The 22,067-nt window shown below is 41.3% G+C and overlaps 1 protein-coding gene across 1 annotated transcript; it reads right to left on the reverse strand.

The window, feature by feature from the left end:
• Positions 1 to 5,116: 5,116 nt before the first annotated feature.
• On the reverse strand, positions 5,117 to 20,594 carry CWC15 (CWC15 spliceosome associated protein). The gene is made up of 7 exons (XM_077781337.1): positions 20,470 to 20,594; positions 18,460 to 18,598; positions 16,380 to 16,492; positions 15,385 to 15,473; positions 14,550 to 14,660; positions 6,196 to 6,314; positions 5,117 to 5,911 (listed from the first exon to the last, which is right to left on the reverse strand). Exons 2-7 carry the CDS (start codon positions 18,588 to 18,590, stop codon positions 5,782 to 5,784), a joined length of 693 nt encoding a protein of 230 aa, XP_077637463.1. The 5' UTR covers positions 18,591 to 18,598; positions 20,470 to 20,594; the 3' UTR covers positions 5,117 to 5,781.
• Positions 20,595 to 22,067: the final 1,473 nt, after the last annotated feature.

A 22,067-nucleotide genomic window follows, 5' to 3' on the forward strand; every position in this document is an offset into this window, starting at 1 on the left:
GCCAGCACCCTGCTCTCTCCTCACATCCAGGGCTGGCACTGGAATAGTTTACATGTCTGGGGCACTCCTGTAAATTCACAAAAGCCAAAGCAGAACAAAAACCTGAACCCTGCTTCCCTCCCATCTCAGAGCACGGCTAAAATCATTGCTTCATCCCTTTGCTTCGTGCCCAGCTCCATGAATATAACAAGTTCTGGAACACAAGTCCATCAACAGCAATAAAATCCAGGCCACCACCTTGGCTGCAAAGAGACACCAGAGCCCTGGCTACAGTTCCCTGCTCTAATGCCCACATAACACCATCTGGCTTTTATTCTTTATTGGAACAAATGGTAGACAGGGATATTGCATAAAGAACTTTTACTTGCTTTTTTTTTTTTAATTATTTGGCCCCAGAATTTTCTAAAATTACTCCTTCTCTCACTTGAAAAGAGGATGCATTGAAAGAGAGAATATACATTTTTAAAAGCTGGAGTTTGAAAAGCAAGCATAAATTAAAATATGAGGTGGGCATAAAACAGCTAGAGATTTCAACATCTATGAATAATTTCTATAGCTCTCAGAAAACATGATTTATTGTTGTTACCATCAGCTTACCTATGCTCCAAATGAAATTAATTCAGCCCTCAAAGTTTTGAGCTGCAAAGTTCCAATGAAGTCTTACCTTCTAAAATAAATCATACTGCTGCACTACCCAAAACAAACGTTGCAGTGAGAAATGTGATGAATCCATCTATTGCTAGGAGGAGTAATTGGGGAAGTTGGTTTAATGAAGTCCTTTCAGAGGTGCAAGTGACAGTTCTCATCACCAGAAGAAAGAAATCTAACAGGACCCCAGCTTCTTCCACTCTGGTTTGGTGCTTACAACCTCCGTTGCTGCCTCGTTTCACCACCAATCCCAAACACCCATGTGCCACCAACTTCAATATGGCAGCCCCAAAAAAAGAGAGCAGCCATCATGGACCCCATCTGGAAGTAAGCAGACTAACTGGCAGATGCATCCTTCACCCACATCCAACTCAAATTCACAGCTTGTTCTCCCAGTGCAGTTAAAATAACCATTTTTCACTGGAGAAAACCCAACTGCTTGAAATCCTATCCACTAGAAACAACTCAGAAAAAAAACCAGAAATAGCCCAATTTCTTAACAGGACTATTTCTGAGACAAAAGCTGGCTGGAGTGGCAGATTTTAAAGTAATGCAGATACCAAGGGGAAAAGAGGTCAATACTCAGCATCCAAATACAGCTTTTTGTGGGACTGAACAGCCTGTTTTCACTCTGCCCCTCACCCTGACTGCTGAGTATTTAAGCCCTTCAGCACACAGCCTGCTATACAGCCTCTGTTTCCATAAAACTTATCCTAACAGATGTCCATTGTGGTCTTTGAAATAATACTCTAGTATAAAATGCAAAAATAATGTTTTTCTATGCAGATGATACTGGTTTCAACAGAAAGCAATCAGATTTCTCTGTTCCATTCTTTTACCACCTGTACAGTGCTTTTCCCCTGTACTTCAGAATGCATTTCTTAGGCTTGGTGGCAAACTGGTGGGATTTGGATTAGGAGACATAATTTTTTTAGACATACATGACCCTTTCTTCTCATTAGAGCTGCACTAGACACATTAGAATTCCAAGCAATTTTGTGTGTTTATTTTTCTTTGTCTGGTTTAATGAAGGTTTCCTACTTGAAATGACAAATTTTGGTAAAAGCAGTGACATGAAGGCTCTGGTCCTCAGTTACTGGTCAGATACTACAAAGGGAAAAGAAAAACCTACTACACAACCCTCAGGTATATTCCAACTCTGAACAAAAGCAATTTAAAACTAGACATAGTCATTGTTTGATTTTCAATCTTACTTCCTCACCAGACGCAATATTATGGTCATTCTTGAGTTATATCTCATGATACTGCCACCTATGCCAAGAAAACAAAGTCAAGCCTGAGATACAGAAAAGCCAACCTGCCTGACCTCAGTCCAAGGAGGAAAGCAGCACAATAATATCTGTGATTGAACAATGTAAGATTTCAATTTAGTTTTGGTTGGTTGTGGTTTTTGTTTTTTGGTTTTGTTTTTTTTTTTTTTTTTTAATTTACTTCAAATTACTGACTGGGCTATGTATTGAAACATTAATCCTTTTCCTGCGTATTCACACTTCAAAAAGAGCTCAAAGCCTTTCTTAGGAAACATGAATTTTCCAGATGAGCCCATTTCTACTCTGCTTGCACTGTATCTTAGGACATGAAGTGTGGTAGCAAGGCTGTACTTGCTTCTATCACTAGATATGACCTTGTCAATCTGTCTTGGTAAGGAAGATACAGCTGAACTCACAACAAAACTCACAAAAAGATTTTGTTTCCTTGGAAGAAGCTTCCCAAAATAGGCATGACACAATTAGACAGGGAGTTTTGTTTTTGAGTAACAACTAATTGAAGTCCATTCTAGAAGCTGACAGGAGATGGAATAAGGGCTTCCATGGATGGAAACATTTCTCTGGGTATTTCCTTTCCCTCCTCCTGAATCTGTATCGCAGAGCACTATGCCATGAGAAAGACAGAAAATCAGAGAAGTGCCTACATGTGGTTCTGACTTTCCTTACAAAACCATAAAAAGCTTTGACTCCAACTAGCCCTGGCTGCAGATATGAATAAACACTTGAGTCTGAAGCACTTTCTGAGCATCAGCACATCCCTGCAAGTCTTGAATCCTAATTTCTTTGAAGTGAAACACTTGAGGGCAACATCCCCCATGCATTTCATGCTTTGACGTTATGTTCAAATCTCTCCTCCAGATGAAATACTTTCAGGTATTTGTAGTTGTAGAGAGAAATTTCAGTACCTCAGTGGGAACTGATGCCTGCCTGGCTGAAAAGAAACACTGGGCTGTCACCACAGCAGGCACCAGCTGAGTTGCCCATGAGACACTCCAAGGGAAACAGAACAAGAAACAGATCACCTCTGCACCAGGATTTTACTTCAAACAAAATACAAGTGAACAGAGAAACTGGAACTCACCAAAAAAGGTTTGTTTGGTTGGGTCTTTAAAAAAAAGAACTCTTTCTAGGCATTCATAGGATGCTTACCTGGTACCTATAATAATGTGAAATCCTGAAAAATGCAGATGGCAATCCTGCTGGTTGCAATAGGCAGCCTGTAATATTCAGCCATCTATTTGAGGAAGACAAATAGACACTAAATGTTTTAGAACCCTGTATACACACAGCACAATTATTTCCAGCTGCAGGACTATCATCAGTCTTTATTATTAATTCCTACTCCCCTCATAATGCATAATCCCCCTCAGATTCATAAAACATACTCAAAAAAATTTTGAAAGACGATGCTTTGTAAAAAAAACTTAGAAGTTTAACTGTTAGCCCCTAGAAAATAGATTCTAGTTTTCAGTTGCAATACTATTCCAAAGGTAGCCATAAAACAACAGGGAAACTGTTTATCAAGCAGATAGGCTTTGTCTACACCTACCTACCTCAGTTACCAGTTACCAGGAAGTTCAGGTGTTGCTTACAAAAACACAGGATTGAACAATTCTGATTGCTAGGAACTGCCAAATAATGACTTCCTTGAAATACTGAATGTTAACTCTGCTGAGAGCAGAGGTGTAGAATGTCAATCTGATTTATTTTTAAGAACTCACAGTCACACTGCAGTTTTACAAAAACAAATTACCTGCTTATTTTCCTAGATGCATGCAAGGAGCACAGTAGAAAATTAAACATCAATAAAGCATCAATACTGAAAGCACTTCCCTGACAAAAAAATCACAGAGCACTTCAGATTTTCCAGTACTAGTAAAGGAAGTTCAGGAATTAATGAAACAAAACCTACCAAAAGGTAAGATTTGAGATTCCTTAATTAGCATATTGTGTTGGTGTATTGCCAAGTCCTCAAATTGTGGGTCAGCTTACACTCCAGGAGGTTAAAATACAAAAACTTTGAGGGACAACATCAGAGATATAATCTGTAAATTCTGTGGAAAAACAATGCCAACAAAAAACCTCAAATGAAGCTGCAGTCCCTACAGACCCTTCTCCAGAACCTGCAAGGGAGGGAGCTACTGGGAGAAATGACCCAGCAGAGCTATGTGTAATGCCTCAATTTAAGAAAGGGATGCTCCTGCAGGTGTGCAGAACAGCTGCCTGCATGCCTGTGGAAGACTTCATTCAACCACAGCCATCTGACTGCTCTAAAGTTATTTTTTCCAAGAAAATTACATTACTTCAGGAACACAAATGATGGTCACTTTGCACGTGTGATTTTCCATGAGGGCATGGAAACTGGCATTCCATTTAAGTCTCCCCATCCAGTAAGACTCTATGCTCACTTTGGCACAGCAACCAGATCTCACAATATTGCGAGACCAAATGTATTTTTTGTTGTTGCCATGACAACCATGCTGCTAGGCTGGACCTAAAGCAGCAGCTGGTTTCTCCACTGCCAGGCCCTGAAAAGGACAGCCCTTAACTTCTTCCCATCTTCTAAGCATGTTGCCTATATACTAAGATTTTAGTAGCTTTATTTTAAAAGACTTAAAAATTACACCCATTTTTCTGCTTCCCAAGAATCATTTCTATCATAAGGCAGGCAGCAGAAATAACACAAACACATATTCCTCCAGTAGCTCACATGACCCCAAGCATGCTGAAAATCTCATTTCCAAGTAAAGGCGGGTATGAGCTGCTGGCATTAGTATGCTATGCATAGCTTAGTGAAAGGGTGGCAAATACAGCTAAAGCTAAGGAAAGCTTCTACAGGATACCAGTCATGCCAAACAAAAATCTGAAACATTCTGCTCTACATTTACTCTCTTAAAAAATAAGGTAAGTTTTCAAATTAAGAAATTGAAAATAATACTAAGAAACAGCATCTGGGAGAATGAACTCAATTGAGCATAACATAGGCACGGGAAAGGGCGAGAATTTTATATAAATACATCTGAGTTCTGCTACTGTCACCTCCTAGGCAGGGAAGTTAACTACTCCATTTTGAAAATGTTATGTTCCTATCCAATGTAACACTTGGCCAAAATTTCAAATGCAACTGAGATGACAGGAGAACAGATAAAAAAAAAAAAAAAAAAACAAAAACCTTCACATTTTAGCTTTTTTTGCAGTCATTCATATTTTATATCATCCTAAGTGTTAACATGGACACAGAGAAGTAAACAAAGTGTACTATGGTATCTTGGTATCACTTGTTTGATAAAAACACAAGTTTATGACAATTCTATTATTACCATTAAAGGATACACATGCAGACTGAAAAAAGAAACTTAACAAAGATTAATTAAGTTTCTAACTAGCTTTTAAGAGGGAGTCCAGTTTGCTACAGAAAGTATGGTTCTTTTCAGCTCACACTGCTTACCATACTCAGCTCTTCCTCACCTTAGACTGATGTCAGTATTAATCAAAGTTGTGTAAGTTAAAAACCATCATCACTACAAATACAGAGCATTTTGGAAAGCAATTTAAATGATCAGCAGTATTTATTGCAAATCAGTTTCTCTCTTTTACCATTTACACGTGGATAGTAAAAGTAAACACACACTAAGAAAAAAAACATTATTGAGACACAAACTGGTTTAATTAAAACACTAAAGGAAAACAATATGCAGGGATAAAAACTCCAGAGTCATAGCACTTATTATTATGAAGTTGTTGCTGATCTTGGAAAAGCATTTGAGAATCCATGACCAAACATTCAGCCTTAAATTCTGAGGGAAAGGGAGGGAATGGCCACAACCTACCAAGTCCTTCCACACTACTTGATATATTTTTCCATGAACTTTTTGTGAAACTCTGATCGCAGAGTATCATTGACGAATCTTTTGTCCTTTTTTGTTTCATCTATCCCCTTGGCACAGTTCTTGAAGACAACATCGTCATCCCACCTGAAAACAGAAGTTTTTAATTGCAGTAAGCTTGTAAGAAAATTAGGTGCAATATGTAAAAACATACAAATGGGTTTGACCGTCTTATAGAACAACTAGTCATTAGGATTAGATTTTAGCTTGGGGTAGAAAAATAGATAATCTTTTCTGAAAGACTATCTCCTACATACTTGCAACAAGATCTGAGGAAGGAAACAGAAACCAGCTACAGTGATAACATTTTCTGACTCTGAACAGCAAGACTCAGCAAAGGGATGGGTGTCACTGAAAAGACTGCACAGTACCTCCTTTTAACTTTGAAGTTTGCCTGAGGCTGTGCTGGCCCAGTGAGGTTCAGCAGTGGGTTACCACTCAGGATGTTCTCCATACGAATTCTTTCTTCTTCAGCCTTTTGCTCTTGTTCCTGAGGACCAGAAATGGATATATTATTTTCCTAGGCCACTTTTCTCCTCTAGTTGGTTGAGATACACATTATTTATCTTTGAACACTCAGCAGATGAAGCTTTAATTCTTAGCTCAGATTTTTCAGTGTTTGGCACTTGCATATGAGGAGAATAAGGATAGGAGCAGAGATACTCTTCAGAGCTTAACTTTGCTAATAAATTGTCAAACTAGCAACACTCCTATTGGCTCTACTTAGCTCTGAGGCACCATCAAATATTCAGGTAAATTCTAGCTTTACCATATACATATTTATTACATTAAAAGGTTTTCTTTATCCTCATGAGAAAAGACAGCACACCATACTATATTCACTAGGTAGAATAAACCATACAGCACGTTGAAACTTCTGTTTTCAGCAGCTGTTTGAATTTTACTACTACAACTTCCCAAGGGACTAATTAAAAAGAATACTGAGAGCCCCACAGTGAAATGAACAGAGGATGTCATAAGACTATTTAAGAGTTTCAATATTAAGAAGCAGACAAATTTTCTTGTCCTTGTACTCTTAAATGCATATAACTCAGGCCTAAGGGAAGCAATGCACTACAAGTAACACAAAAGTAATTTCACTGCCTACACTCACTTCTAAGCTCTATTAGCACATCTAGTGACTTAAATGTTTACAGACTTCAAAATTAATGTTTACTATTAATTTTACATATTTTTCCACAAGCTTTCACTATATTGCAGGGAGTGTTCTTTGATGAAAGAACTAGTAGGGAAAGAAAGTAATTCTTTAAATTAGGATGACTAAGTAGGTTTCCTACTCTGAAGTATGGTCTGAAGATACTGGTTAAAAAATGAAACCTCATTAGCACTTCAGAAGAATCAAACTATGGCTTTTACAAATTATATACACTAAAACCAAAGAGATTATGAGGTCAAGGTTTTCCCCAAGCTGGGAAAAAAAAACCCAAAAACTGCAGAAAATTAATTGCTGAGGACTTCTATAGGGTCCTAAGAGAGGAAACAATTTCCTTGTTGCTGGAGTTAACAAGGTTTAAATGCTAAACTTGATGCTGATGATAGCCAGAGTTCCCTAGCTTCTAACATTTAACCAATACTAAGTTATTTATTATTCTCTACAACTTACAGTGTTTTTCCATTAAAATGGTCAGGCATGTGAAATTTTGGAGGGGTGCCCTATCCCTGGATGTGTTTAGGGCCAGGCTGGATGGAGCTCTGAGCAATCTGGTCTAGTGGAAGGTATCCATGCCCACAGCAAAGGGGTTGAAAGTAGACGACTTTTAAGGTCCCTTCCAACTCAAACCACCCTGTGATTCTATGAAATTTTCTTTTAAAGTACCTCTGCTTTCTTAAGAACATGGATTTAATGTATACACGAATAGCAGATGATGCAGGATCACTGGTAAAGATTTTACTTTTCAAAATCTACTCAAGTTTTAGTTATGAAAAAACACCTACCATTACACTGCTTGTCACAAATAAAATGTAGAACCAGCTGCAATTAACTGCCAGTGGGACAGAAACGCTCCCCAGAAGGGCACATTGCTCAAAAACAACACACAGCTTCAGGACAAGCCCTGTAATGCCCTTATTAAAATATAAGCCTCAAAAAAACTTGCTCTTTCCTGCTACTGTATCCATGGAGCTTTAACACAAGCCACAACAATTAGAAGTTATTAACACTAATCAGCTGAGGTTTTGAATTTTCAAACAGCTCTAAATCTAACATTTGCAGTCCAGCTTCTGTTATTATCACCCCAGTAAGTATGAAAACATGGAGAACAAAAATTTCCTCCCATATTAGAAATATAAACTCAAATTATACTTTTCTCTGTGGATCAGAGACGAGAAATGCATGCAGCTGCTTATGCACAGAATGCTAACCTTTGATTTAGCATCTTCCTTCCACATAACATGGAATAGCCGAGAGCCAAGAAATCCCATTTACTGCAGTCTGTTGCCATGTGCTCCCACCAGAAGTCCAGCAGGCTCGGAGTGCTGTACAGCACATGCATGCAAAGCTGCTTTGAAAGCAAAATCTAGGATACTGGATCAAGCAAAAACCCAGTACTGATGTTCAGGTGCCTCCCAGGAGGTGATCAGATACTGCTTATGACCATTAGCAACTTTACAGATGGATGCGAACATGTGAGGCTTTCTCTGTGTTGTCCAAAATGAGGTGGGCTCTGCACCACTGTGCATCTCCAATCTCCAGTGCTCCACTAAAAGTGAGGCTTTGAAAATATAACAGGCCAGGGAAAAACACTGAGAGCAAAGGAAAAGGCTACAAACCAAAAATTCCTAATCAAGAGAAGGCAGCACTACTAAATCATTGTAAGAAATTAATAGTCCTCTATTGAAAAATGGTTCTGTGCAGACAACTTCTTCCAAGTTTATACATGCAAACAGATGCAGCAGTTTTTCATTTTAGAGCTGGACTCCAGCCAGGTGAGCTTTTCTGAAGGTGGCACAAAGACCATGGCACAGTCTTGTCCTCTAAGACATTAACTTCAGCTATGATCCAAAGTCACTGAAGCTGTGCACCATGCATTACCTCATCTGAGGCAGACATTACTATTCTGGTTTGGGTTTTTATGATGCATGAAAATGCATTCACCACCACTGACATACAGAGAAGCACTTCACATATGAATTTTTTAGTGGTCAAAAATCGACTGGAGTCAGGCAGCACCTCTTCAGGAAGAATTAGAGTTCCTCTTCCCTCCCTTTCCCCATTTCAGGTTTAATCTCATCAATTCCTACAAAGCTAATGATTCCAGCACTCTCCACCATGCATGAAGAGAAGCAAAAAGCACTCAATCATTTGAATGGCAAATATTTAGATACACTAGAGAAAGACAAAGCCAATATTAAGAATAATAAAAAATATGCATACAGTACTCCCATGTAGTTCCTACACACAGATGCACATTCTAATCTTCTACATTAAGATTTTTTAAAGGCATGTTACACGTCATCCTAACCTTTATCTGCTTTGACATAACCCACATAATATCCTTCAGCCTCAATCAGCCTGACATAGTTTGATTTCCGATAACAAAGAAAAGCATTAAGTGATAAAATGTTGTGATAGAAAAAAAAAAAATCAAAGCTGAAATAACACTTTTAAGAAGTGTTATACTGCAAGCACTAGTGTAAGACTGAAAGAAGGATTTAGCTCTGGGTTAAGACACCAAGAGCTGGACATGGTCCCACAGGCACCTGAGCTCACATCTTGGCAGGGACCTAGAGGATACAACAGGGAGCCAAGACAGCTTTTAGTGCTCGCACTAAACTGGTGTTCACACGGAATTATGACACAGGAGACCAACCACACTCCAGGCTCTGCTGACTGCATCTCCACTGCACCACCATGCAGGTTACGAGCCACAACTTGTACATTGTCCCCAAAAACTTGGCTTTTCAGGCTCAACTGAATTCTGTCTACAGTTGATTATTGCTAGCAAAAAAATTGCATAGACTTAAGTCAACTACACTTGCAGAGGACTGGCAAGTGGCATGTAAGTGGTAGAGGCAACCTTGGGAATTTCTTTGTTTGGCATATTTGTCTCTGACAGCATAGGAAAGAAAAACATCGTTACCATGTTTATTTTGAGCATGGTTCCTACCCTTAGCACACAGCAAGATTACTTTTGCAGAAAGTGCTGAAATTCCCCAAATGACTCCACTGTATTAGTTATCCTTCTCAGTTTTTATAGATGCTGAGCAGCTGAAAGAAAACCTGAAATACCCACATTTTATCTAAGGCTGAAAAAAAGTTTAAAAATATATAAATTGCATAACTGATTTAAATGCTAATTTTTGAATAACAAACTGGCAGCACTGCCTTTAGCAGCAGGGAAAGAAATTCAAGAATGTACAGATACACCCCAGTTATCTGACCCTGTGCAAGTTACTAACTCTGTGCAACACAGAGATTCAAATGATTTATTGAAACTTCAAAAACACCAAGTAATCACAATGGCAGTGTCCACATGCAGCTTTGTTGTGATTTTGTCCACAAGGAAAGAGATATCATCATGAGTTCCTGGCAAGGTTTAAGTGCTCCTGGCATATCTTAAACATTGAATGAATAAACAGACTCTGCCATCTGCTTTTGCCTCTTTACTGAAATTTTCTTAATCACTGATTTGATGTAGTTTTAGTCAGACCTGCAAGATTTACGTGAAAAAGTTAATATCTATCAAGACTCATTTTCTGATGTTTTATTTGAAAGCCTGTGACATGGCTAAAACAAGGGCCAGAGCTAAGATTTACTCTGACCACTGGTAAAGTAAAACATTCAGTTCCAGAGAAACTTGGTGAAATAAAACTGTTAAGAAAATAAATTGAAAACTTTAGGTCTGCTCTCGGCTAAGCAAAAAACAACTGGATATTAAAACAGGTTTTCCAGAACTGCACACATACATTCAGCTGCTCACTGGTTTGAAGTTTCTTTTCAATTATTTCAACTCAGTTTCTAAGGAAGCACTTGAAAACTGAAAAACAAGAACACTGTAAAGTTTAATTTAGAATATTGACATGTTTCCTGAAACCTATCCATGGATGGTTAACACAGACACTGATTTAGTGTTTGTACAGTTTTATAGAGACCTAGAATAATCCCACAGAAAGGACTTTCAAAACCAGAATTTCCTGGTGAGTTTAGTGTCTACTAGAAACAATCTGAGATTACAATTGCAGAGGAAATGTCAGGAGGACTCCCACGGTCAAACAATTTTTTAAAAACATCCATAGTATTTATTGAATGATTCTACATAACTTCAGGGAACTAAGCATTTTGAGACATTAACAACTTTCAGAGGAACTGTTTATTTGACTGACAAACTATTAGAACCTCTTAATATTAATATTGTCAAAATTAGATTTAGAGGATTTCTATGGAGATTTGTGCTACGCATAAGGGAAGTTAACAGAGAAGAGGATGCCCTGTAAAAAGCAGACTCTTATATTTTGTTTTTAACTACTGTTCCAGCACAGATGCATTTGGAAAGAAGCTCTTCTCCTTTAATGGCAGCTTAAATAATGGACACCGAAGTGATGAGTGAAGACTATTAACAAAAATACAGTTTACTCTAAATGAAGTCTCAGAAGTAATTGGACTAGCATTTTAATAAACCAAAATAACTGAAGTACCAGGGAAAAATCTACATTTGGCACAGGTTTGGGATATATTACCGTAGTTTACCCACCTAATCTTATTAAGACCATAGAATTTTCCAAGAAGATGACAAGAAGAGACACAATATTCAGCCTGTATAACAATGGGGTTAGAGAATGATGATCAGTGTGAAGGGAGGTATTCACTCCACAGTTTCTCTTTGCCTGGCCACTGGCTTACCCACGTTGTCTATGGACAGCAGCATTTCAGCAGGTAAAGCAATCCTGTAATTGAATTTGGATTGACAGCAATTGCACAGTTGAGATTTTCCATTAGATGCTATCCTGAAGTCATCTGAATTATTAATACAAGTTTGCTTACAAAATTAGGTCTGAATTATGGCTTGCAGTACATAGTAACATGAAATAACATGCATCTTAAGAGAAAATTATTTTATATAAAATAACTCTAAAATGCTTAGCCAGTAACACCTTATTCCAAAATCATGGAAAATAAGGCATAATCTAAACAAATTGCACACTAAAGCCAACAAACAGAAGACTTCTTTCCAAAGATGAACCTAAATCCTAAAGACTATTTCCAAAGCTGTGCCCCACCCCGGCTTTTACTTTTTCCATCAAAATAGTCTTAGTTTCCTATTCCCCAAAAAATGATAAAATAAAATTTCAGGTACCTGTAGAGCACCCTCTATTTATTGAAGATGCCAATTTTAAAGAGACCCTACCTGCCACCAACCAGTGAAAGGATGAACACTGTAGGTCTAGATTCCGAGTGTGCAATAATGGGCACTACTGCAAATAAATAACACGATTTTATTCAGTATGCATGCAGCACTGGACATTACAAGCCCTGCTGCTGCTGCCTAAGGAGAACATCCATGAAGGTAACACATTATACCTGTAAGAGACAGGAAAATAAAACAAGCGCTATCCCCAAATACTTCGTGGCTTTTAGCACCCTCTAGTGACAAAATCAGAATTTCACAGAGATTATGATGTTCCTGCTTTCCACACATGATAAAAGAAGCAAGCACTTGGTCATCTGAGCTGCAATTTACTAACCACTATCTTCCTAATCCAAACTTTCTACACTGAAATGTGACAGGTTATGCAGTTTAATCTTGATGTGTAACTTCAGCTATCAGGCAAAGTGGAAAATCCACACAGACCTACAATTTCATTTTAAGCACTGTGCATGGACAACTGAATTCAAAATCTTTCCTACAGGTGGCTACACTTAATTTGTAGTTTAGTACATTTCACATAGGAATACTGTTGAACTGCTGACAGTGTTTTTAAGAAATTTTCACCATGTTGTTACTACAATTTCATTGTTTCACGATGTGCCTCAAATACATAGATAAAGACACAAGAGATACTTTCAGACATCCTTTAATGCAGAAGACCTCTGACAGGCCAGATGGGCAATCAAGTGGCAAGTCTTGTACAGCACAATTTCTGCAATGAAGCAGCATGGTACAGCTTTCAGCCTTGCATACTATTTAAGTGTAAAACTGCAGAGCTCACTTGTTTTAACAGGCCTTGTTGATTCTAAAGGTAAATTTTTATATTGTTAGGCAAGAACAGGCTTGCAACTACAATGCTGGCAACAGCAGTTAAAACATTATCCTCTCTTAGCTGTTCCTAGTGTCTGCGTCGGCTGGAAGCTCAGCCCTGTTCACTGCCAGCTAAGCATTCATGAAAAACATTAAACTACGTATGTGTATGTTAAGCTACAGGAAAGATTACAAGTAGTTCAGAGGCACTAAAATGTTACATTGTCAAAGCAGCCTTTGATTAGTCTCCTGATCATCATCTAATGTAATTATTTAGCATGTTCTAAAAAAATACCTCAGATAAGTTTATACCCAGGTGACAGGTGGCTTGGTTTTCAGACAGACTTTTTGATGGTTTGGGGTATTTGTTTTGTTTTACACTAATGGAGAGTATACTTATAAAAATATACAAAACTATTCCAGGTGAAGGCACCAAAGTTTCACAAAAGCACGGAAATTATTTAAGCCCTACTCAAAAAAAGAGAAAGCACTTAGTAAAAGCAGATGAGGGAATGTTGCACATATCCACTAGTTCTGTTGCACCACCAGAGGAGAGTGTTTCAGCAGTGCAGATGAAATACCTGGACCCTAAATTCTGTTGCAACACAATGTTAGAACCAGTACCCAATATGAACCTAAAACCTTGTAAGTTTGACAACACAAACCACTCCCAGAAGCTAGTCCCAACTCCCAGTACCTAGAAGTCAAATCAATAGCTAGGAATTTTGCTGATGCACTCCATCCCAACAATCCCTCTTACACCAAGGATGTAATAGCACCACCAGCATAGTATTTAATCTCACTCACAGGAAAACATCTGTAACTATTTGAAAGGGGACTTTCTTCCCCTTTCAAGGGCAGAACATGGTGTTTCTGTCTGTAGAGAGAGAGAGATTACAGAGAGGTATGGAAGCTACATGTGAATTGAGTTTCCCAGTTCTGGAAAAACTGCTGTATTATTATTTGGTTTTGCAGAAAACTTTCAAATGAATTTGCCTGTGTATAAGCATATCAAAATAGTTCTGGTCTTACAGTTCAAATAGGTGTTTCTTGCAGCACCAAAGCTGCAAAAGTACAATTACTGTATAAAACCTGCAGCCATAAGAAGCAGCACCAAAAAGCACACATCTTTATTTCATAAATAAAAAAAGTATTTCTTCTTTCCTAAATCTAGTTAACAAACTAAATTACCCCACACTGCATGCAGCTCACTAATGCCACTATATCCTTTGGTATGACAGCTGAGTGCAGAGGACTTACACATGAAATCAAGATTATCTTGACTCACTGGCTCTACAAAGTGTAGGAAAAGGGAATAAAATGTTTCAATGAGTAAAATATTCAGTATGACTTATATAGAAAAAAATTCTTAATAATGATTAGACAGAAGAACAAATCCATCGTATCTGAGAGGTTTGAACAGCATTTTGTTTACCAGTTCTCACTCATTCCAAATATGTAAGACACACCAGTTTTAATAGACATCAGTTCACAAAAAACCAGTTGCTTTTTAATGCGTGAGGTTTTACCTTTCGAGCTTGTTCTTCAGCTCGTTCTTTCTTGATTTTTTCCAGTTCAGCCAGAAGAGCTGCAGTGTCATCATCATCACTGTCTTCCAAGTCCTCATCTTCATCATCTTCCTAACAGTAACAAATGGAAGGCAAGAATCAGCCCATTCATTTAATTTAATAAAAAATGGCCCTGGGCTGCCCAACTAAGGCTACAACTGGATGGCTAATTTCTGAAGTACTGCTGATTTTTTAAGTACTTGGGTAGCAACAAATACAGTACAAAGAGGGATTTTGCTCTTTTATAGTAAAGTCAAGAGAAACCCATATTTGTGCTTTTGGGATGACTGCAATTAAAAATGCTACATAACCAACAGACTCAAGAGAGTGGCTGTCTCCAGTCATTCTCTAATCACTGTGATACAAGTCATTCTGTGTACCTGATTAACCTGTCCAGTACTGCTGGGACCAAATACCATAGGATTAAAAACCTCAGAGCTTATTGGCAGACCTTTGACTTAACTCCTAGATGTCAGCAGTAAGAAGCATTTGTTGCTCATGCAGACAGTCATTTGCAGGTATCTCAACAGTTCTACCCTTATTAAGCCAGTGGCAATTCCCCATAAGTGGTATTTTCAGTTCCGAGATTTTTTGTGCTTTCCAAGAATACCATTACAGCATGGGCCAGAATCCTCTGAACCACTCTGGACTTTCACCACAGTACAGAAGCTGTAAAAGGAAAATACACTGGAACCTGTCTGAGATCTTTAGGCAATCTAGAAGTACATATAGCATTAATAGCAAATCCTTAAGGCAGGGTAATGAAAGGAAAGAAGACAGAAAACAAGACACATACATCAGTAAGAGGATCATCTGCATCAAGATTTGCTGCAGGAATCTGGTCTAGCCGAGGCTTCTTAGACACAGAAGATGATGTTGTATGTTCTATGATGTAAGAGTAAAAACAGAGAGTGTCTAAGTCACTTAATTTAACAGCATCTAATGTCAGAAAGCAAAACTCTTCATAATTTGTATTGAATTAGAGTGAGAGAAACAAGCTTATGCTTTACTTTCCCCTCACTTCTCAATCTTAATGTCCAGGTTAATTCCTCCCCCTAGGAAACCCCAACAGCAGCAATAACATCCCAACCTTACAATTTGGCCTCCAGAAGTTTTTTGAAGTCATTATTATTTCAATCAGAAAAAAACCCCATAAAAACAGATGTGGAGAAATATTCTTATTACATATATCCAGATGGAGGGTTCCCATTTAGGATGATCCCAAAGCATTACTGTTGGCTAGTTTGGTCCAAAACACATCTACTTTCTTCTGTGAATTTGAAAGCCATGCAATAGCTTCACACCTAAACCTAAAGTACAAGAGGTTGTACTTAAATACTAAAAATGAGTATTTCTCAAAAAGCTCTTTGATTTTGTTATTACTTCACCATATCTGAAAAGAGTAGCATACTTTTAAACAGATTTATTGTTACACTGGTGCTATAACAGCAGAAGATGAGTCATTACTCTTTCTCCTTCCTGTCTTGCTCGTCCAAGTACAAAAAAAAGCCCTTTATTAGCTGTGCACACTTGTTGCCAATTTATTACAATTCTATTGTATCAGCTGGGCATGTTTTTCTACTGGCTGGCCTAGATTTCTGCTAGCATGAAGCCAGCGTGAAAGACAGTGGACATTCCTTTGCAGGTCAACAGCTCTGAACTATCAGGCCAATACCTTAAATTCTACTCTCATGACATGCTGTCTGCAACTGCAAACTTCTTACAACACCAAATTTCATGCAGGAGCAATGTTTCACAAAGGCATTAAGATTTTTGTTTCTTGGTTTTTACCTCTGGTTGGTCTGTCTCTGTTCTTTTCTCTGGCAGCAACTCGCTCTCTCTCCTCCAGCTCCCTTCTGAAATCACGGTTACGCACCTCTTCAGGAGCATCCTGAGTGGTCTGTCTGAAACAACAAACAGGGAAAAAGCTTGAATTTTGACAGTCTGCAGCTGGGGACAATTTTTTCATGGAGGCCAGTAAATCCTGGGCTGAACAGGTAAGGATATGGAACCAGAAATGGGTTCCATGCAAACGTATGCTTATTCACTCTTCAGCAGAGCCCTCCTGTGTACATATGCATTACACACACAGACCTGCCACGCCACACACTCCTGCTCCTTCTGGTGGCTCCTGAATGAATGGAAAGACCCTACTCAAATTCCTAAAAAACAGGATGGTAATATCTGTCTGTATTTCACTATGTTGAAATATTCTATTCTCCAGCAGTCCAATCCCAGTGTCCTAGTAGACATCCACAAACATCATGGTCACCTTCCTTCATTGCTTCACTACCCAAAGCTGCTGCTGCAAATCCAATCTCTAAGACTTACAGAAAAGACCAAGACCAATAATAAAAAAGTTGGGAGAACAGGCAAAACACTTCATAAATACATGCCACCCCTCTTTTATGTAACAACACACCAGCAAAAAGCGATGAACTACATATATCTGAGCCAGATTAAATTCCACCTAGAGGCTGCTGAAATTTTTGTGGATGTCTTGAAAAGAACTAGTGAATAAAACAAGCAGCAATTGCTTTCACCTCTCTGTCAACTCAGTGCTGGAAGTAAGAGTGCCTGGAAGAAACCCAGACGTGAGCCATTATAAACACATTGTTTGCACAGCCTGTCTTTATGATGAAGCATTTAATTTGCTTTTGTAATTAAAAAACTGAATTTGGAATCATTGTTAGAGCTGCAAAATCTCCCCAAAGCCTGTGCCATGCAAACAAACATGAGTAGGATTGAAACACTGGAGTTGTCCTGCAGTGATGCAGTCCTGGCAATTTAACAAAGACAACATTTTGTTAGGTATTTGGGAGGAAGAACAGAAGACAATTGATGCTCCCTCTCACACAAAAGGATGGATTTAAAGCATTCATTGTATATTCCCATACATACCTATCCTCGCAGACTTCTTCCAAAGCAATAGACTGGTGTTCCAAACCCCACATGTTTTAAAAACAATCCACCAGGAATTTTCCTCATACCAGCAAAACACATTTGACAAAACTTTCCATGTTCTTTGTTTTGGTACTCTCCAAAACACTCAGCTACCTTATGAATATATATTCTTAAAAACCAAAGGGACAGGAGGGAACAGGTGACAGGGTAAATATCTACACAAAAGAGTGCAAAAGTAAAACCTTGACAGTAATTCCACTGAGAAGAGTAATACCAGTTAGATAAAATGAGCATTTTTAGACTGACACATTTAATTTAAATTCTATCATACTGACTCCAAGTTTTATTTACTCTTTCAAAAAGCTAAAAATTTATTATTCATTTCAAACATAGGAAAATATTCCAAAGATCACATTATCTTGCTCTTTGGTTAAAGAAATTTCTTCTCCCAGGACCTGCATAAACCACTTGCAGCTTAACATCAGCTCTTCCAGCACATCCCATTACCTGAGTGCTATTCCATGGCTCCCCTGCCTCCTCTCAATGCCCTTACACAGTGGTCCTTTGCCAAATACATAATGTGGTTTTCCTGCTTTTAAGATGTGCTCAACTTCACCTCTCTTACTCCAATGTGCTCTGCAAGTGACAGTACTCCTTGTGGCTCAGCCACAATGCCAACTCACTTTCCAACTCACTGCCCAAGAAATTCACCTTCTGATAATGAGTGAACATAAACAGCAACAAATTATCACTAAAATTAAACCTCCCCAAATCACCTACAATGCATTTGAGCTCGTAGCTCTGCTTTTGAGACTTTCAGCCCACTTGTTCAGCACTCCTGCACAATCTGTGGACCTTGCTCAGTGTCAAGCACATCAACATGTTTTGAGGAAATTTTAGAGTACCACTCAAAACAAAACAGTCATTCCCAGCCTGTTTTGCCTGACACTCAAAAAATGATACTAACCTGTATTTGATTTTTGTATGAGAAGGAAGATCTCTGCTAGAATATTGTTTGGATAGCTGGCTTAAGTCTCCTTCACCTTTTCCTCTTCCTCCTCTTGCAGGTTCAAACGTTGGCCTTGCTGCTGTCGTCATTTTCACTCCTACAGAATCAAGGGATAAAACAAGCTGTTACTACAATTCACAGTGTAAGGCACTTATTAGGAGCTACTTTGCTCCTGGAACTGAAGAAGCAGTGACAAGTCCCACTACAGTATACCAGCTGTCACCCAGCACATGATCCTCAAAATTTAAGCAGCATTTTATGGACAGATTCTATTCAGGTTTCACAACAGAGTCTCTTCCAATATGCTTAGAAAAAGATACATGGAGTCTAACTAAAATATGAAGCCACAATTGTAAAGTAAATAACGCCAGACAGAAACTGATCTTCCATCCTTAAAGCGAGCAGTACAGTCTTGTAACTAAGCTCTTTCCTCACCTGAAAAACTGCAGTCAAAAGTACCTGCCTACTGGGAAGAGCCCTTCACTATTGCCCAGACCATTGCTAGGTACCACCACCAGAAACGCCAGCTCACCGAGGCCACAGTGTGCCTAGGATGGTGCTGATCATACCCACTGATGGACACCTGGCAACATAAACAAAGTGCGAGGAAAAAAGCTTGGATAAAAGGGAGAAGCTGTCACCAGCTCTCCCCTAGAAACTGCAGGAACTCAGCATGTCCTAAAAACCAAACTGGCAGATGCCCAAATCTCTACTGTCATTCTGTGCCTAAGAGTGAAGCAGGTTGCAAGCAGCCTCAGCTGCCCTGGGAGTACACAGTGTGTTCAGCACTGCCTGATGGGACTGCAGAGCCCAAACCAAGTTTATGTTGTTAGTTTGTCACTTTGAATGAAAGCACAAAATACCCAACTTCAGCACCAAAGTGAGAATGTGTAGCTCAGAGTAACATTCCATCAGGCAGAACAGTTACAGCCACTGAACTATTACTCAAAAAACAAAATTAACAGAGGGAAACATCTTTAAAAAGAAGCGAGATGGTAACTAGCCTTGGCTTGTTAATCAAGGACAGCTGCCACTTCACAGTGATGCTGTACAAGTCAGCTAAAGCTCAGTGAAGCATTTTAGATCTGTTGGCAGACATTCTGTGAGGCCCATGATCCAAGAAAGTCACTTATTCCTATAACTTATCCTGTGCTAATTATACGTAACACGAGGGATCCATGAAATCAGGCAAAGAACAAGATCTGGTGTGGCTGCAATAGTCTGGAAAGCATCCCTGCTTCTCTTAGGTTACAGAATTAATCAGTTTGGAAAAGACCTCTGAGCTGAGTTCAACCTGTGACTGAAAACAGCCTTGTCAACTAGACCAGGGCACTAAGTGCCAAAATTCAGTCTTTCCTTAAACACCTCGAGGGATAATGGCTCCACTATCTCCTTGGGCAGGTCATTCCAATGTCCAATCACCCTTTCGGTGAAGAAATTCTTCCTAATGTCCAACCTAGAGCCCCACTGGCACAACTTCAGGTCCCTTCCTCTTGTCCTGGGAAAAGAGGCCAACCAAGTGGCTCCAACCTCCTTTCAAGCAGTTCTAGAAAGCGATAAGGTTCCCCTGAGCCTCCTCTTCTGCGAGCTGAACAGCTCCAGCAGCTCCTCGCAGGACTGAATCGGTCTGTATGCAGTCTGGCCTCCAAAGCCCAGACTCAGCCTTTAGCCTCTCAGATTTCAGAAATACTTGCAAAAGCCTCTTTAGCGCTACGAGGAGCTATCGGCCAAGAGAGAGTGACCGAGCTCGGCCTGCAGCTGAACCGCCTCGGCCTTGCCGGCCTGCGCCCTGACTGGGGGCTCCAAATCACAGCGCCAGCCCCGGCCGCAGCCCGGCCCCTCTCCGAGCCCGCCTCCCCCCGACACCCCCTGCCCCAGGGCCGCCTCCCCCCGACACCCCCTGCCCCAGGGCCGCCTCCCCGCCTTCAGAGCCCTCCCGAGCCTCCCTGCGCTGCCCCGGGCACTCACAGCGCGGCCTCCTCCGCCCCGCGCGGCCCGGCCCTACACCGCCGCCATCATCCCGCCAGGCACCCACAGTGCCCCGCGGCGCGCCCAGGCACGGCGCCAGAGAGGGGCCGGCCATGGAGAGAGGGGCCGGCCATGGAGAGAGGGGCTGGCCATAGAGAGAGAGGGGCTGGCCATGGAGAGGGGCTGGCCATGGAGAGAGAGGGGCTGGCCACGGAGAGAGAGGGGCTGGCCACGGAGAGAGGGGCTGGCCACGGAGAGAGAGGGGCTGGCCATGGAGAAAGAGGGGCTGGCCATGGAGAGGGAGGGGCTGGCCATGGAGAGAGAGGGGCTGGCCACGGAGAGAGAGGGGCTGGCCGTAGAGAGGGAGGGGCTGGCCACAGTGAGGGCCTGGCCATGGAGAGAGAGGGGCTGGCCGTAGAGAGAAAGGGGCTGTGACCAGAGAGAGAGGGGCTGGCCACGGAGAGAGAGGGGCTGGCCACGGAGAAAGAGGGGCTGGCCATGGAGAAAGAGGGGCTGGCCATGGAGAGAGAGGGGCTGGCCGTAGAGAGGGGCTGGCCATGGAGAGTGAGGGGCTGGCCGTAGAGAGAGAGGGGCTGGCCCTAGAGAGAGAGGGGCTGGCCATGGAGAGAGAGGGGCTGGCCGTAGAGAGAGAGGGGCTGGCCGTAGAGAGAGAGGGGCTGGCCATGGAGAGAGAGGGGCTGGCCACAGGGAGAGAGAGGGGCTGGCCACGGAGAGAGAGGGGCTGGCCACAGGGAGAGAGAGGCTGGCCATAGAGAGAGAGGGGCTGGCCACGGAGAGAGGGGCTGGCCATGGAGAGGGGCTGGCCACGGAGAGAGAGGGGCTGGCCATGGAGAGAGAGGGGCTGGCCACGGAGAGAGGGGCTGGCCATGGAGAGGGGCTGGCCACGGAGAGAGAGGGGCTGGCCATGGAGAGAGGGGCTGGCCGTAGAGAGGGGCTGTGACCATAGAGAGGGGCGGTGGCCATAGAGAGAGAGGGGCTGGCCGTAGAGAGGGGCTGTGACCATAGAGAGGGGCGGTGGCCATAGAGAGAGAGGGGCTGGCCATAGAGAGGGGCTGTGACCGTAGAGAGGGGCTGGCCATGGAGAGAGAGGGGCTGGCCATAGAGAGAGAGGGGCTGGCCATAGAGAGGGGCTGGCCATAGAGAGAGAGGGGCTGGCCATAGAGAGGGGCTGTGACCGTAGAGAGGGGCTGGCCATGGAGAGAGAGGGGCTGGCCATAGAGAGAGAGGGGCTGGCCATAGAGAGGGGCGGTGGCCATAGAGAGGGGCTGGCCATGGAGAGAGAGGGGCTGTGACCATAGAGAGGGTTGCGGGCGGGCCCGCCATGGCGGTGCCGGTGCGGAAACGCGCGGCGGCGATGGCGGCGGCCTCGGCGGCGGCGGTGGCTATTAGAACTAGATACTCTTTAAGGTCCCGTCCAGCCCAAAGCGTTCTGTGATTCTATAATCAGTGTAAAAAAGCCGAAGCACAAACGACGATCACTAAGGAATTAAATTCCCCCTCTTAAAGTGCAGCTCCTTCCTTGTGTTTGTTGCTCCTTTTAGACGCACGTTATTGCCAAGGCTCTGGAAGGTGAAGTG

The sequence above is a fragment of the Lonchura striata genome, chromosome 2 (assembly GCF_046129695.1).
Source record: "Lonchura striata isolate bLonStr1 chromosome 2, bLonStr1.mat, whole genome shotgun sequence".
Lineage (NCBI taxonomy): Eukaryota > Metazoa > Chordata > Aves > Passeriformes > Estrildidae > Lonchura > Lonchura striata.

Coding starts and splice junctions, on each gene's coding strand:
- CWC15 (XM_077781337.1), bottom strand. CDS start 18,590: ATGACGACAGCAGCAAGGCCAACGTTTGAACCTGCAAGAGGAGGAAGA. Junction 14,661..15,384: donor CAGATGATCCTCTTACTGAT/GTATGTGTCTTG, acceptor TGTTACTGTTAG/GAAGATGATGAAGATGAGGA. Junction 5,912..6,195: donor AACTTCAAAGTTAAAAGGAG/GTACTGTGCAGT, acceptor TTCTGTTTTCAG/GTGGGATGACGATGTTGTCT.